The sequence below is a fragment of the Ahaetulla prasina genome, chromosome 2, assembly GCF_028640845.1.
Source record: "Ahaetulla prasina isolate Xishuangbanna chromosome 2, ASM2864084v1, whole genome shotgun sequence".
NCBI lineage: Eukaryota > Metazoa > Chordata > Lepidosauria > Squamata > Colubridae > Ahaetulla > Ahaetulla prasina.
In genome coordinates this window covers 238674101-238686418 of record NC_080540.1, presented here as the reverse complement: position 1 = coordinate 238686418, position 12318 = coordinate 238674101, and the positions used below count along the sequence as shown (strand labels likewise).

The following is a 12318-nucleotide window of genomic DNA, read 5'->3' as shown; positions in this document are numbered from 1 at the left end:
ACCCAATAATGAGCCTCACAAACGTGTAGAGTCATTATCCAATCAGCATCCGGAATTCTGCCTCACCCAAGCAAAGAAAACACGGGATCCCCACCTTTTAACAGATTCCCACGCCGCTGGTCGATGACGTAGAGCGTCTGTGGCGTCACGTGTTAGAGCCTTGAGTTATTGGGATTTTTTTTTTGTAATAGTCTTATCAAAGTTCCGTCTAGTATGGGGAGGGAAAGATTTGAGTGCTACTTGGCTATTATGCTACACTGAATCTAACACTGAAACACCAATGAATCACTCTAAGTGAAGAAGCTGTGATGGGTATTCTGTGAACCTCTTTGCAAATCGTTTATTACCCAAAATAGGTAATATCATTTCAACCCTGAGCTACAAATGTTCTCTACTACTGATTTTTAATTTCTCTGGGTTTAGTTAAACGTCTTTAATAATTACATCGCACCCTGACTCCATGCCTATATGGACATATTAATGTGCAAGTGGGAAGGGCAAAAAAAATACAAATATTGGGTTAAAGTTACAGCAAGATTAATTTCAAACAGTGTTATAAAAGCTGTTCCCGAATTTATTAAATTTATATGCCATATCACTGTCAAGCGAATCTTACTAAATTATGATGCTGTTACTGTTTCAAGTTTTTACTTTAGGACTATTGCTACATTGGCAAAGTAGAATCCATATCCTTCCCTCAAACTAGCATTTCATGATTTTTTCATTTTGGATCTAGCAAGAAACATTAAAAATAATGTTTTTAGCCACAAGATTTTTTTTAATGATACTGAAAACATACATAGTGAGCTTAACTTTCCATATATATATATGGAAATATAGGGCCTTCTCTGTGGGGGCTCCCACCCTCTGGAACGAACTCCCTCCAGGACTTCGTCAACTTCCGGACCTCCGAACCTTTCGTCGCGAACTTAAAACACACTTATTCATCTGCACGGGACTGGATTAGATTTTAAATTTACTGGTTTTAATGGGTTTTTATTATTTATACTGTTTTTAATAATTTGGCTATAGAATAAGTTTTTTAATCGTTGTTTTAGTCTGTATTTATATGTATTTTAATTGCCTGTGAACCGCCCTGAGTCCCTAGGGAGATAGGGTGGTATATAAATATGAAAAATAAATAAATAAATAAAATAAATATAGACATTATGGCAACTGAATAGTGTCCGCATGTCCATGTATTTTCTTTGGCAATATTGAAGAGGCTTGTATTCTCTTTTTCCAGGTTTGATCAATTGACAGATACCAATTTTTCGTACACTAACACTAACATTTTAGTCATTTTGAGATTAGACAAGATCAGTTAGGTACTTAAGCTAAGTATCTTCTTTTATTATGTCAACCAGTTTGGATGAGATTTATTCATTTATACAGTTAAAACTCAATTTGAAAACTTGTTGAGAGGAAAGGGTTTCCATTAAAGATACTTTTGTGCATACTCCTTAAATCCATATGTCATTTTGAATGTAAAAAATATGAATCAGGCTTCCTGGCTCTCCCAAACCAACAAACTTGGTTTTGTAGTTACCACCTTGTCCAGCACCTCCCTTGGTTGCTATGAAGAGAGCCAGGAAGAACCAAGTTACTTGTTCTTAGGGAGCAGAAAAAACTTCTCAGACACTACAAAATCAAGCTTAAGTCATTTCACTAAATTGTGAGAATTAAGGAAAGCACCTTGCCACTGCTATTGCATCAATATCATAGCAGCATATCTGACAGCACCTATCAACACAATGTTTTCACTTATTTTACTGCTTCTAATCTTCCCACTGACACACCCATTCATTCCCTTGATCTTCCCAGAAGCATTAAAAATGCTAGTTGATGGAATTTATTATTTACGATCTGTCTATTACACCTGAACTATGACAAATTGTTATGTTAAACAGATTTTATTATATTTTTATCATATAAGATTTTATTATATAATTGTTTATATCCTGCCCTTCTGAGGTTACCCTGTTTAGAATATACACAGATAAGGGGCAAGATTACAACCATAGAGTTGTGACTGTCATTTTTACTTTTCTGCAGACACCTCTGCACCATGTTTCCAAAATCAGTTGGAGAACAGGTGGCTAAATTCCCATCTCCTACTTTCAAGCAACCCTAAGGTATGATTAGCCAGTATGAAAAATAAAATGGTAGAATAAGATGGGTCTAACAAGGCAGTTTCAATCTTTCTATCGTTAGGAAAGAATAAAGCCTTTTCACCCAATAGTAGAGAGCAGCAGGATTAATGTGAGAACAGATATCAATAAAATGTTCAGGAATAATTCCTTATGGCTTCAAATCATTATAAAAACTGGAGTTGCTCCAAAGCAGTTAAGTACCGTAATCATCACAGTATTGGCAAGGCAAACTTTAATATGATTCTGCAAGCACTCAACCAGCTTTTCCACCCTTTTCATTCTGACTCAGTTGCAGCTTCCAAACATTCCACAAAAGCAGCTCCAAATAGAACACATTCCAGTAATCCAATTTTTACATAACCAGGGCATGTGTCAGCACGGCTTGATCTTATTTCAGATATTGACACATTCCGGACAAAAACATTTAATATGCTTGGATGAGAAAGGGTAAATGTGAATAGCTGAGCCAAAAGGATGTCAAGCCTGTCACTTCAAAGACCGGATAACCTTACGGGCCCGTGGGCAGGTTTCAAGATCAGCACACACTTGTACTGTAAGACTTCGCTCCCGCGTTTTTTCAGGCTCTTCTCGTAAACCGAACAGCTTCTGAAGTTGCAATTCGTGTTTACTGTTCCCGCACTCTGCTCTTTAAATAGATCACATGATTAAGAAATCACATGGTACCCCGGCACAGGGCGCCTTGAAAGTTGAGCTTGAGGGATCTTTGGAAGTCTGGATCCAAACGTCTGCTGCAGAAATAAGCTTGCGGTATATTTTCACTACCACCAAAAACGATGCTGCCTCCAGCCAAGTCCTCCCGCTCACAATCAGACCACTCGCATGGAGAAAAGATGGAGGCCGACTTTGATGAATGCCGGCGACCCTCCCTCCCAGGCAACTTTCGAATTCTGTTGGCTAGTGTTACAAAACGTTAGCCAATGGATGAACGCGAATACCTCGAGGCCAGGCCCAACGTGTCTTTTTTTCTAAGCGGCCCGCCTTTGGATCGAGGGTGGTGGGCGTTACCTTCCTTAATTATTGGCTGGGAGATGCTGTCACTCCAATCGCACCCGATTCGACGATTGGTTCCGCCCAGGCGCGAAATGTAACGCGGGAAAGTCTAGGGCTTGGTAGCGGTGGTCGGGGATTACCGCTGCTGAATGGTGAGAAGCCGCGATTGCTTCAGACAGCCGTGCAGAGACTGCACGGGATTGGCATCTCCACGGAGGAGTCTTCCTGTCATGCACACCTGAGGCGTTCCTTTTCGGCCACCAAGGGAAGCACCCGCCCGGGGGTACAAGCGGTACCAGCGACCCGCGGATTGAAAAGCAAAAGAATCTCGGACCGACACAGTATGTCTGAGCTGCCGGGCCCTCCGCCCGTTATCGTGTGTCCGGGAAGCTCCCCGAACCGCGTCTTGGTGTCGGTCATCAAAACCACCCCAGTCAAGCCGCCGCTCGCCAGCTGCGAGGATCCCGCCCGCGTGCCCGTGCCGCCGCCACCCATCCCTACCAGCCCGGGCTTCAGCGACTTCATGGTCTACCCATGGCGCTGGGGGGAAAACGCGCACAACGTCACCCTCAGCCCGCCGCCCGCCGCATCTCAGCCTCTCCGCGAGGGAGGAGGCAACGGCGGCGGGCTCCGGAGCGCCGTGGAGCGGTCCGCAGGAGACGACGAAGAAGCGGGAAGCCCCGACAGCGGTACTGGGAGCAACGGGCACTTGAGGGTGAGTGAACCCGAGAGGCGGGCGGGGTTGTGGGAAGGAGAAGCGTGGGAAGCGACGGTTGAGGAAAAAAAGGGCTTCGGTTTAAAAGGAACCTTATTTGGAGCCCGGGGGGCCCCGCCCCTTCGGTCCCGAGCGTCTCGCGGGGTTGCCGTTAAGGCATTTCCGCGGGTGATTCGCCCTCCCGATGACGACACCTCCGCGCGCCAAAAACCTCCTTTTCTTTAAATGTCGGCCGCGAGCGTCGGCGCGCGCAAGACGCTCCGGCGAGGCAGGTGGCGCGCGTGCTGCCAGCGCCCTTCGCCGCCCACCCCCACCGCCCCGCTTCTTCTTTCCCTTGATATTCCCTCCTCGGTTTCACACGAGCTCGTTTAATCCTGGGTGGATGCGCTTGTCTCTTATGGGGTGACTAAAATGTGCGGTAGTTGAGACAGGCTGTTTTAAAAGTTGCCGCCCCCTGAACATTACCTCTGAAGGGAAAAACAAGAAGAAGCAGCTGTATCGTCTCAACCAGAGTTCCTTTATTTTATCACTTTTTTTAATTTTTATTTTATTTATTTATTTATTTTTAATTTTAATTTTAATTTTTTTATTTTATTTATCAACCAATCTCATTGTACGTATGTTGTGCACTGGCAATAAAGAATTGAATTTTTATCTTATCTCTAAGCATATCCTATGTCCAGTGCTGTGTCAAGGGAGATGCAGGTTCTTTGGTTTGATAAAAACTAAAATAGGTTTTATATGTACAGCGCCTTCAACAGATAAGAGCCTCCCAAATTAGGACTGCATCCCATATAATGCTTTAAATAGCTATATTTTCTTCTCTTTCACACACAGACACAGTATAGTACTTTTTTGAGGGGGGGGGAAATTATTTATTAGATTTTTATTTATTAGATAAATATAAATAAATAAATAAAAATCATTGTTTTAGATTGTTCACAGACTTTTTAATTTACTAGGATGGGATTAGAAGAGGCCGACCAAGAGCAGAGACAGTCCGAGATCTAATAAGCGAGGGAGAGCATTCATCTAGCAGAATACGTTGTAATGTCTGCAACAGAGTTTTTCCAAGAGAGAAGTCTTTACAGGCACACAAAAGAACTCATACTGGTAAGTGGACTGGATAAACGGTATCTCTTATTAGACCCACTACTTTAGAATGATTAGTCATGCAACAACTTAGTTTGTTCTGGACATGCTGTAACCCTCAGATTTTGAATAAAATGGGATTTTACAGTGGACAATCATAGATGAGAAGTTATTCACTTCAGGAGACTAAAATCTGTATTGCCCATGTTATATTTTGTTACACCTTGAAATAATGTGAATTTGGATTAAAGTGTCATGTGGATTCTGTTTTTCTATTGATAGGGAGAAACAATAATTCCATGAATTTCTTTAGTTCCTTAGAATTTTCAGCTATTAAAGAGCTGGCAAAATACTTATAAATACTATAGTATTATAAGGAATAAAGCTGTATTTAATATATATTTACGGTGATTTTTCAACTAAATGCATGTGCTTAATTTTCATGAAATTTATTCTGTTCACTCCTTAGAGCTTAATTTGGAATTTTATCTCTTACTCAAGAGTCTTTGTATATAAATGCAACATTTTTTCAAATGGCTGTGATAGGAATTTTGTTTTAAAGAAAAAAGTCTTTAAATGGTCTAGAAAAAGGATTAACAGCACACTTGCAAAAAAAAACCCTTTAGTTGGGCTGTTTCAGATTTTTAGCATCCTTTTAAACTAATGCAAAGAGTTTAAAAAATAATACAGGTAATCCTCAACTTATAATCCAGTTGGGACGGAGAGTTGAGAACAAATCCATCAGGACAAGACTCAGCAATCCGTCTACATTTAAAGACAAAAGTCCACATTTTGGATAGAGAAGACAGCTGGTTTGAAAGAGGGGTCAAAGAGGCCATCTATGTCAAAATTGAACATCCCTTGCTCAACAGAGAGAAAGGGATATGACATCTATCCCTATTCTACAACACCACAGATGTCAAACTCAATCACGTTATGGGCCAGATCATGTTGTATCGAGACATCTTTGCGAAGCCGGGGTGGGCATGACCTGTGCAGCCTGCAGGCAACTAGTTTGACAGGCCTGTACAACACAGTTCTTTCAGCAGTTCCAAGAAGGCTCTGCAACCATTTGCGTTACTCAGGTGATTCTGAGTAAACATAAACCTCCAGGTGGCCTCAATGACTAAAAGAATGCAAATGACCAGCTGTCTGCAAAGAATATAAATCCTTCCATTCCCCACCATCCAGTTAGAGCTGAAGAAGCTTCTTGGAGGAGAAGTGAAAGTCTTCAAAGAAAAAGTCCAGTTGCCTCTTGGGGGGAAAAAAAAACCTTTGACATAGTTGGGACTAGAATTTTGATCAGTAAGTGATGTGGTCAGTAAGCAAGTAATCACATGACTCAATTTTACAACCATTTTTATCATGTTGAGAGAATCCCATTAAGTGAATTGCATACACCATTAAGCAAATATGTCTTCACCAATTGACTGCTTGTCAGCGAGGGAGATTTTAGATCATGATCATGTGACTGGAAAGGTGATACATCAATTGTAATTTCAAGAATAGGTTATAGATAACAACTCAGACAGTTTCTGGCAAATTTTAGCAAAATGAGGACTTCGTTTATTTTATGTAAAAAATTCCTGGAAGAAACTCAAGAGAGAATTTTTCTCCCCTTAGGTGAAAGACCTTATTTGTGTGATTACCCAGAGTGTGGGAAAGCTTTTGTTCAGAGTGGGCAACTTAAAACACATCAGCGTCTCCATACAGGAGAGAAGCCTTTTGTCTGTGCAGAAAATGGTGAGAAAATTGCTTTCATTCAAACTGCAGTGAATAAATGTCTTGAAAATAAGCCAACAAAAATTCCTAGTTTTCATCTTATTTTACTAGGACCAGGTATCCTATGTTTAGGCATGAAACATAGCTTTGAAAAACATGATAGCCTCTAAGCAATATAGTTAAAAAAAACTTACTACATAAATTGGGAAGGGGCAGATTTCAAAGATAATCTCACTTTTCTGTGTTCCTTCAGAAATCAGATTAACTAAGAACAGAGAAATTCTTCATGTGTTTTTGTTTGGGGGGAGTCTAGTCTAAACTATATTTGTGACTGATGCTTTCTTTAATTAAGGATGTATAAGCAGATTCACACATGCAAACCGCCATTGTCCCAAGCATCCGTATGCAAAATTAAGACGAGAAGAACCTACAGATAAATTGAACAAAAAGCAAACTGCAGACAACAAAGCTGTTGCTGAATGGCTGACAAAGTATGTATTTACATAAAATGCAGCATTAAGAATTGAGAGAGATTGGACTAACCAACCAGTCTCTTGCTAACCAACAGTTCTGTATTCTGTTTAACCATGGCCAGGGTGCTAATAAAAGCTTCCTATTCTTTGTTTACCTCAAAGGTCAGATTGGAGAGGGGAGTTGCTTACACTGAAACAATTTTTTGTCTTAATTTGGGAACTAGTTGGCAATAATATTTCAGTAATAGTTTCCTAATGCTCGATTTTATCTTTATTAAAAGGTATTGGGAAATGAGAGAACAACGCACTCCTGTGTTGAAAAATAAATCTATTCATAAGCCTGACCAGGAACAGCAAGATCCCATGGAATATCTTCAGTCTGAAGATGAGGAAGAGGAAGAAAAAAATACTGCTCATTCATCCCTTTGTAGCCGCCTTCAAGAACAGCGTGAACGCTTACATGGGGCACTGGCACTCATTGAGCTTGCCAACTTGGCCGGAGCCCCACTGCGACAGTAATAGAAGAACTGGAGTGTGGATTAACAAAATGTACTGAATTTTGTTATTTAAACCAATTAGCTTCTGGCATAAGCTAAGCACCTTATTGGCTTCCATAGGCTGCTATTATGTAGAATTTATGAAGAATGTTGTTACCCTAGAAAACGGGGTAAAAGAATTGCACTTTTTATATGGTAAAGCTTTTAAAGTATTTTGTAAATAGGAGATTGTATGATGCAGTGTGTAATATGATCATCTTACAGAAAGCTAGATTTGCAAGGTTAGGGTGCTTTTAATCACAGTTGCATGGAAGTAAGTCACTACAACCAGTGAAATTTGCTTCCATAAAAACAGTGTTTAAAGTTGGGATGCCAGTCATTCTTTATTTCAGTTCTCACAGGAAGCACTTTCTGAACCTGTATGGGAATAATGGTACATACATTCAAAGCAAATTAATAGATTTTTTTAAAAATTGGATGTAATCAGTGATGTACCCATGCTGTTTTGAAGATATTTTATCTAATATTACTGACAGATGCTAGAATGTCTTAATTTTATGGCAGAATAGATGAATTGGATAGATTTTCATTTAGAATCTTCTTTGTGATTGCTGACATGGAGGCTGACTTTGCTTTTATGGATAGATACCTTAAAGGTCTTTTGGTTGAGCAGCACTTACTGTTCCCATTATAAATGTGGGAATATTTGCACATTGTTGGACTCTTCTATAACCGAGTGGGAATTCTTGCAAATTCTAGGCATTGTAGTAACATCAAGTATGAGTTTCAATCAGAACTCTTAAACCCTGCAACAATGGCATTTGTGTTTTGTTCATGGAGATATTTACAGGGTAGCGTTGGTTTTTAAGTATATTTTAGAATTTCACTAGCAAACACTAAAATGTTGCTTCAAAACATTTTCCTGCAGATAGGGTTTGGGTGTTTTTTGTTTTTTTGTTTTGTTTTGTTTTGTTTTTGCGTGATGCCACCTTATTACCGTACCTGAAATTTAAATGCCAACTTGTTTTCACTAATTGTAGCTTTCAGCAGTAGTTACAAGTGCGAGATGTTTAGACTATATTCTTTCCCTAAGTGAAGACATAGTACAGCACTTAGTGCTTTTGATCACTTAAAGGAAAACAAAAGTTCTAGTGGTATACATTAGAAATAGTTTTAAGTAATTTATCATATGCCAGGTTTGTGCCTTGCTAATTGTCTGTATAAACAATGAATACAAGTGCATTATAGGTTAACAATTTTGATTTTAGGAAGAATCAAGGCTTCTGGCATAAGAACATAAAATCAGTGATATTTATCAAAATAACTTTTTTCAATGATCCAAGCTAGTACTAGATGGTTTTTTCCCCTAGTTCCAGCTGTACTTTGATATCCTAGAATTACATATTAATGTTGGCAAATGGCTATAAAACCAGAAAGTTAGTGCAGTTTATACATTTGGCATAGTTTTATTTTGGGGGTGGTTAAGATTTTTCTGAAACCTTCATCCTTAAAACAAAGCACTTCAACTTTGACCTTTGGGCTACATTTAAAGTTATATTAAAGCATTTAAAAAATCAATGTAAAATTTGATGCTTTCTCTGAATCTGATTTAGCAGTAGAGAAAGGCATTTGCACTTCATGGAATCCAGTTGATGCCATTGTAGAAGTAAATTTATGATTATATTGCCCAGCTATGTAAGTAAGGCCTAGTTTGATGATACACAAACATTTCCCCCAATTCAATATTTTATTTACACTGAATGCATATTGAAAATATGTATTTACTTAAAACACATTCTGCCTAGCTATAGGCAAGTCAAGCTGCTTTACCAATTATGTATAAAATACATCTTTGGGCAAAAAAAAAAAAAACTCCAGATACCATTTGTAAAAAGTTGGATTTTTAAAAAATGGAAGTTCAAGAATTCTCTGCTCTGTATGAATCAGCTGTACTTCTGGCATGAGTTAAAATGCTGTAATTCTAATAAGCTTTGAATAAAATGTTGCCTGGATTTTACATCTGTATTCATGGTAATGTCATGAATTCTCATTGCAGTGTAGAGATTTTTGGGTATGCCGTAAACTCTCAAATTTCTGGACAAGTCCTTGCAGATTTCTTTTAATAATTATTTTGATAATTTCCTATTTGATAACTATTTTGATTGGAGAAAATAAATCCTTCAGTTTAAATTTTCATTGTGAAAAGCTTTGGACATATTTTATTTTATTTTTATTTATTTTATTTGTCGTAACAATATATACAAGCATTGCATAAAGGATTATATAATATATAAACATATATATGAGGAGAAACAAGGTACTATAAACATATATATACATAGGGGAAGAAACAATAGGACAGGAACGGTAGGCACGTTTGTGCTCTTATGCACGCCCCTTAGAGTCCTCTTAGGAAAGTGGTGAGGTCAACCGTGGATAGATTTTGAGTAAAGCTTTTGGGGTTATGAGAAGAAACCACAGAGTCAGGTAATGCATTCCAAGCATATACAATTCTGTTACAGAAATCGTGTTTTCTGCAATCTAAACTGGAGCGGTTGACATTGAGTTTAAATCTGTTGGTAGCTCTTGTGATATTGTTATTGAAACTAAAGAAGTCATTGACAGGAAGGACATTACAACGGATGATTTTATGAGCTAAACCCAGGTCCTGTCGAAGGCGACGAAGTTCCAAGTTTTCTAGACCCAGGATATCAAGTCTGGTGGAATAAGGTATTTTATTGGTTTCGGAGGAGTGGAGAACTCTTCTCGTAAAATACCTTTGGACACGCTCAACTGTGTTGATATCAGATATATGGTATGGGTTCCAGACAGGAGAGCAGTAATCAAGATATTCAAAATATATCTCACTATATATTTTTTTAAAAAATTAATTCAATATGCCAAATGTTGATACATTGTTGATCAATATAAACTGGGATTCTGATGCTTTATGCTTTATTGTTTTCCTAATTTCTAACCGCATTTTTGTGTTTTTTACAATAACAGTATAGACATTTTACGTTTTTTTAATGGGACTATTTTCCAAACTGCAGTCAATTTAGAATTGGTCTATATTTGAACTATAATTTTTATATTATGTAGACGATCAAGTTACATTCAGAGTCTGAATTGATCCAGTTTTCTAATTAAGACAAGTACTGAATTTTAAATTACTTATAACCATCTATTTACATAAAAACCCAAGCTACCTTAGCAAACAGGTCTTCATCATAGGAGCTATATTTATTCATACTTTATCCCAAAATAATGTTTACAACATTTATAATTTATTCAATAAATCATGATCATGCAAACCAAAACTATGGATTATCAGATTTAACCAATGACTCCAGTATTCTATAGCATCTGCAAAGGAAGGCTGTATTTTGAGAAAGGGAGAAGAAAAGAGCAAGACTTTGAGGGAGGACTTGGAGAAGACCAAAATAGAAGTATAAGAAAGAAACTCCGGTCTTGATTTTGTTTGATATAAGATGGGACAGAAAAACTTGGCCAAGCCTTCAAGACTCTGACAGCCTACAACAATGAGGAATAATGAGGTAGCATTCCTGGAATCTCAATGGTATCTGCTTTTTTGGCTTGGCTTTCCTTAAAGGGTTGACAACTTTTCAGAGGAAAATAATAATTACTGTGGCAGGGATCCAGTGGAGAAGGAGCAACAAATTTGAACTGTGGAACCAATGGGGTATCTAATGTGAAAAACACATTCTGACATTTCTAACAAATGGCGAGATGATGAAGGTGCAGTCGTGACCTTTCCTAGCAGCAGTAGCTGGTAATAAGATGACCTTTCTTGTTTTGTTGTGCTAATTTTATATTTGGGGGCGGGGAACCTTTTTACTTTATATATTAAAAGATAAGAAATGATTACAAAAAAAAAACCTTTCTGGGTAGCTGCACTTTCAGTCACCTAACTAAAAACGAATAAGGAGGTTGCTTTGGCAAAAATGCTTTTATTTGCCTTTTTTCAAACAATGAATTTACTGTAAGGTGGTACATAGTAGAAAAAGCTTTTGTTTTTCAGTAAGAGATGGCTGCTAACAACCAACTTAGCAATTTGCTTCCCCCCAGTTGTCCTAGATCAGGGGTCTCCAATCTTGGCAACTTTAAGCCTGGTGGACTTCAACTCCCAGAATCCCCAGCCAGCAAAGCTGGCTGGGGAATTCTGGGAACTGAAGTCCACCAGGCTTAAAGTTGCCAAGGTTGGAGACCCCTGATCTAGATCACCATCACACTTAACAATAGAAGGGTGACCCGAACCTTCCCCAACTTTTTAGAATGGGAGACAGAGCACACAAGCAAGAATCCTTTCAAATAACAAGCACCTCCGATAGAAAGGAGAGAAACGCTGCTTCTGAAGGAAAAAATGTACTGATTTTAGCTAGCTCAACCTTTCCCAACTTTCTGTCTTCCACGTGTGGTGAGACCACAACTTCCAGCTTTCTCAGCCGCAGCAGCATAGCTGGGAGGACACCGGGCTGGAAAAAAACTGATCTCGGGCAGGCTATTATGACGACAATAAGGCTCCCTCTTGTCCTCCATCCTCAAGCGCAGGAAAGTCAGAGCGGCGCAAAGCGCACGCCGATCCTCTAAACTCCACCAGTCGCTCAAGGAACGAAGCTTGCTCCCGAGCACGG

The 12318-nt window shown here is 38.8% G+C and overlaps 1 protein-coding gene across 1 annotated transcript; it reads left to right on the top strand.

Moving 5' to 3' along the window:
• The first annotated feature begins 1576 nt into the window (after positions 1-1576).
• Positions 1577-9688, top strand: ZNF367 (zinc finger protein 367). The gene is made up of 5 exons (XM_058172898.1): positions 1577-3879; positions 4842-4992; positions 6595-6714; positions 7046-7184; positions 7448-9688. The coding sequence occupies exons 1-5, from the start codon at positions 3508-3510 to the stop codon at positions 7683-7685; spliced, it is 1020 nt and encodes a 339-aa protein (XP_058028881.1). The 5' UTR covers positions 1577-3507; the 3' UTR covers positions 7686-9688.
• Positions 9689-12318: the final 2630 nt, after the last annotated feature.

What these genes read in the sequence shown, in the direction of transcription:
- ZNF367 (XM_058172898.1), top strand. Translation starts at nt 3,508, where the DNA reads ATGTCTGAGCTGCCGGGCCCTCCGCCCGTTATCGTGTGTCCGGGAAGC. An exon ending in TTTTGTCTGTGCAGAAAATG is followed by an intron (nt 6,715 to 7,045) that starts GTGAGAAAATTG and finishes TCTTTAATTAAG; the next exon opens with GATGTATAAGCAGATTCACA. An exon ending in GTTGCTGAATGGCTGACAAA is followed by an intron (nt 7,185 to 7,447) that starts GTATGTATTTAC and finishes CTTTATTAAAAG; the next exon opens with GTATTGGGAAATGAGAGAAC.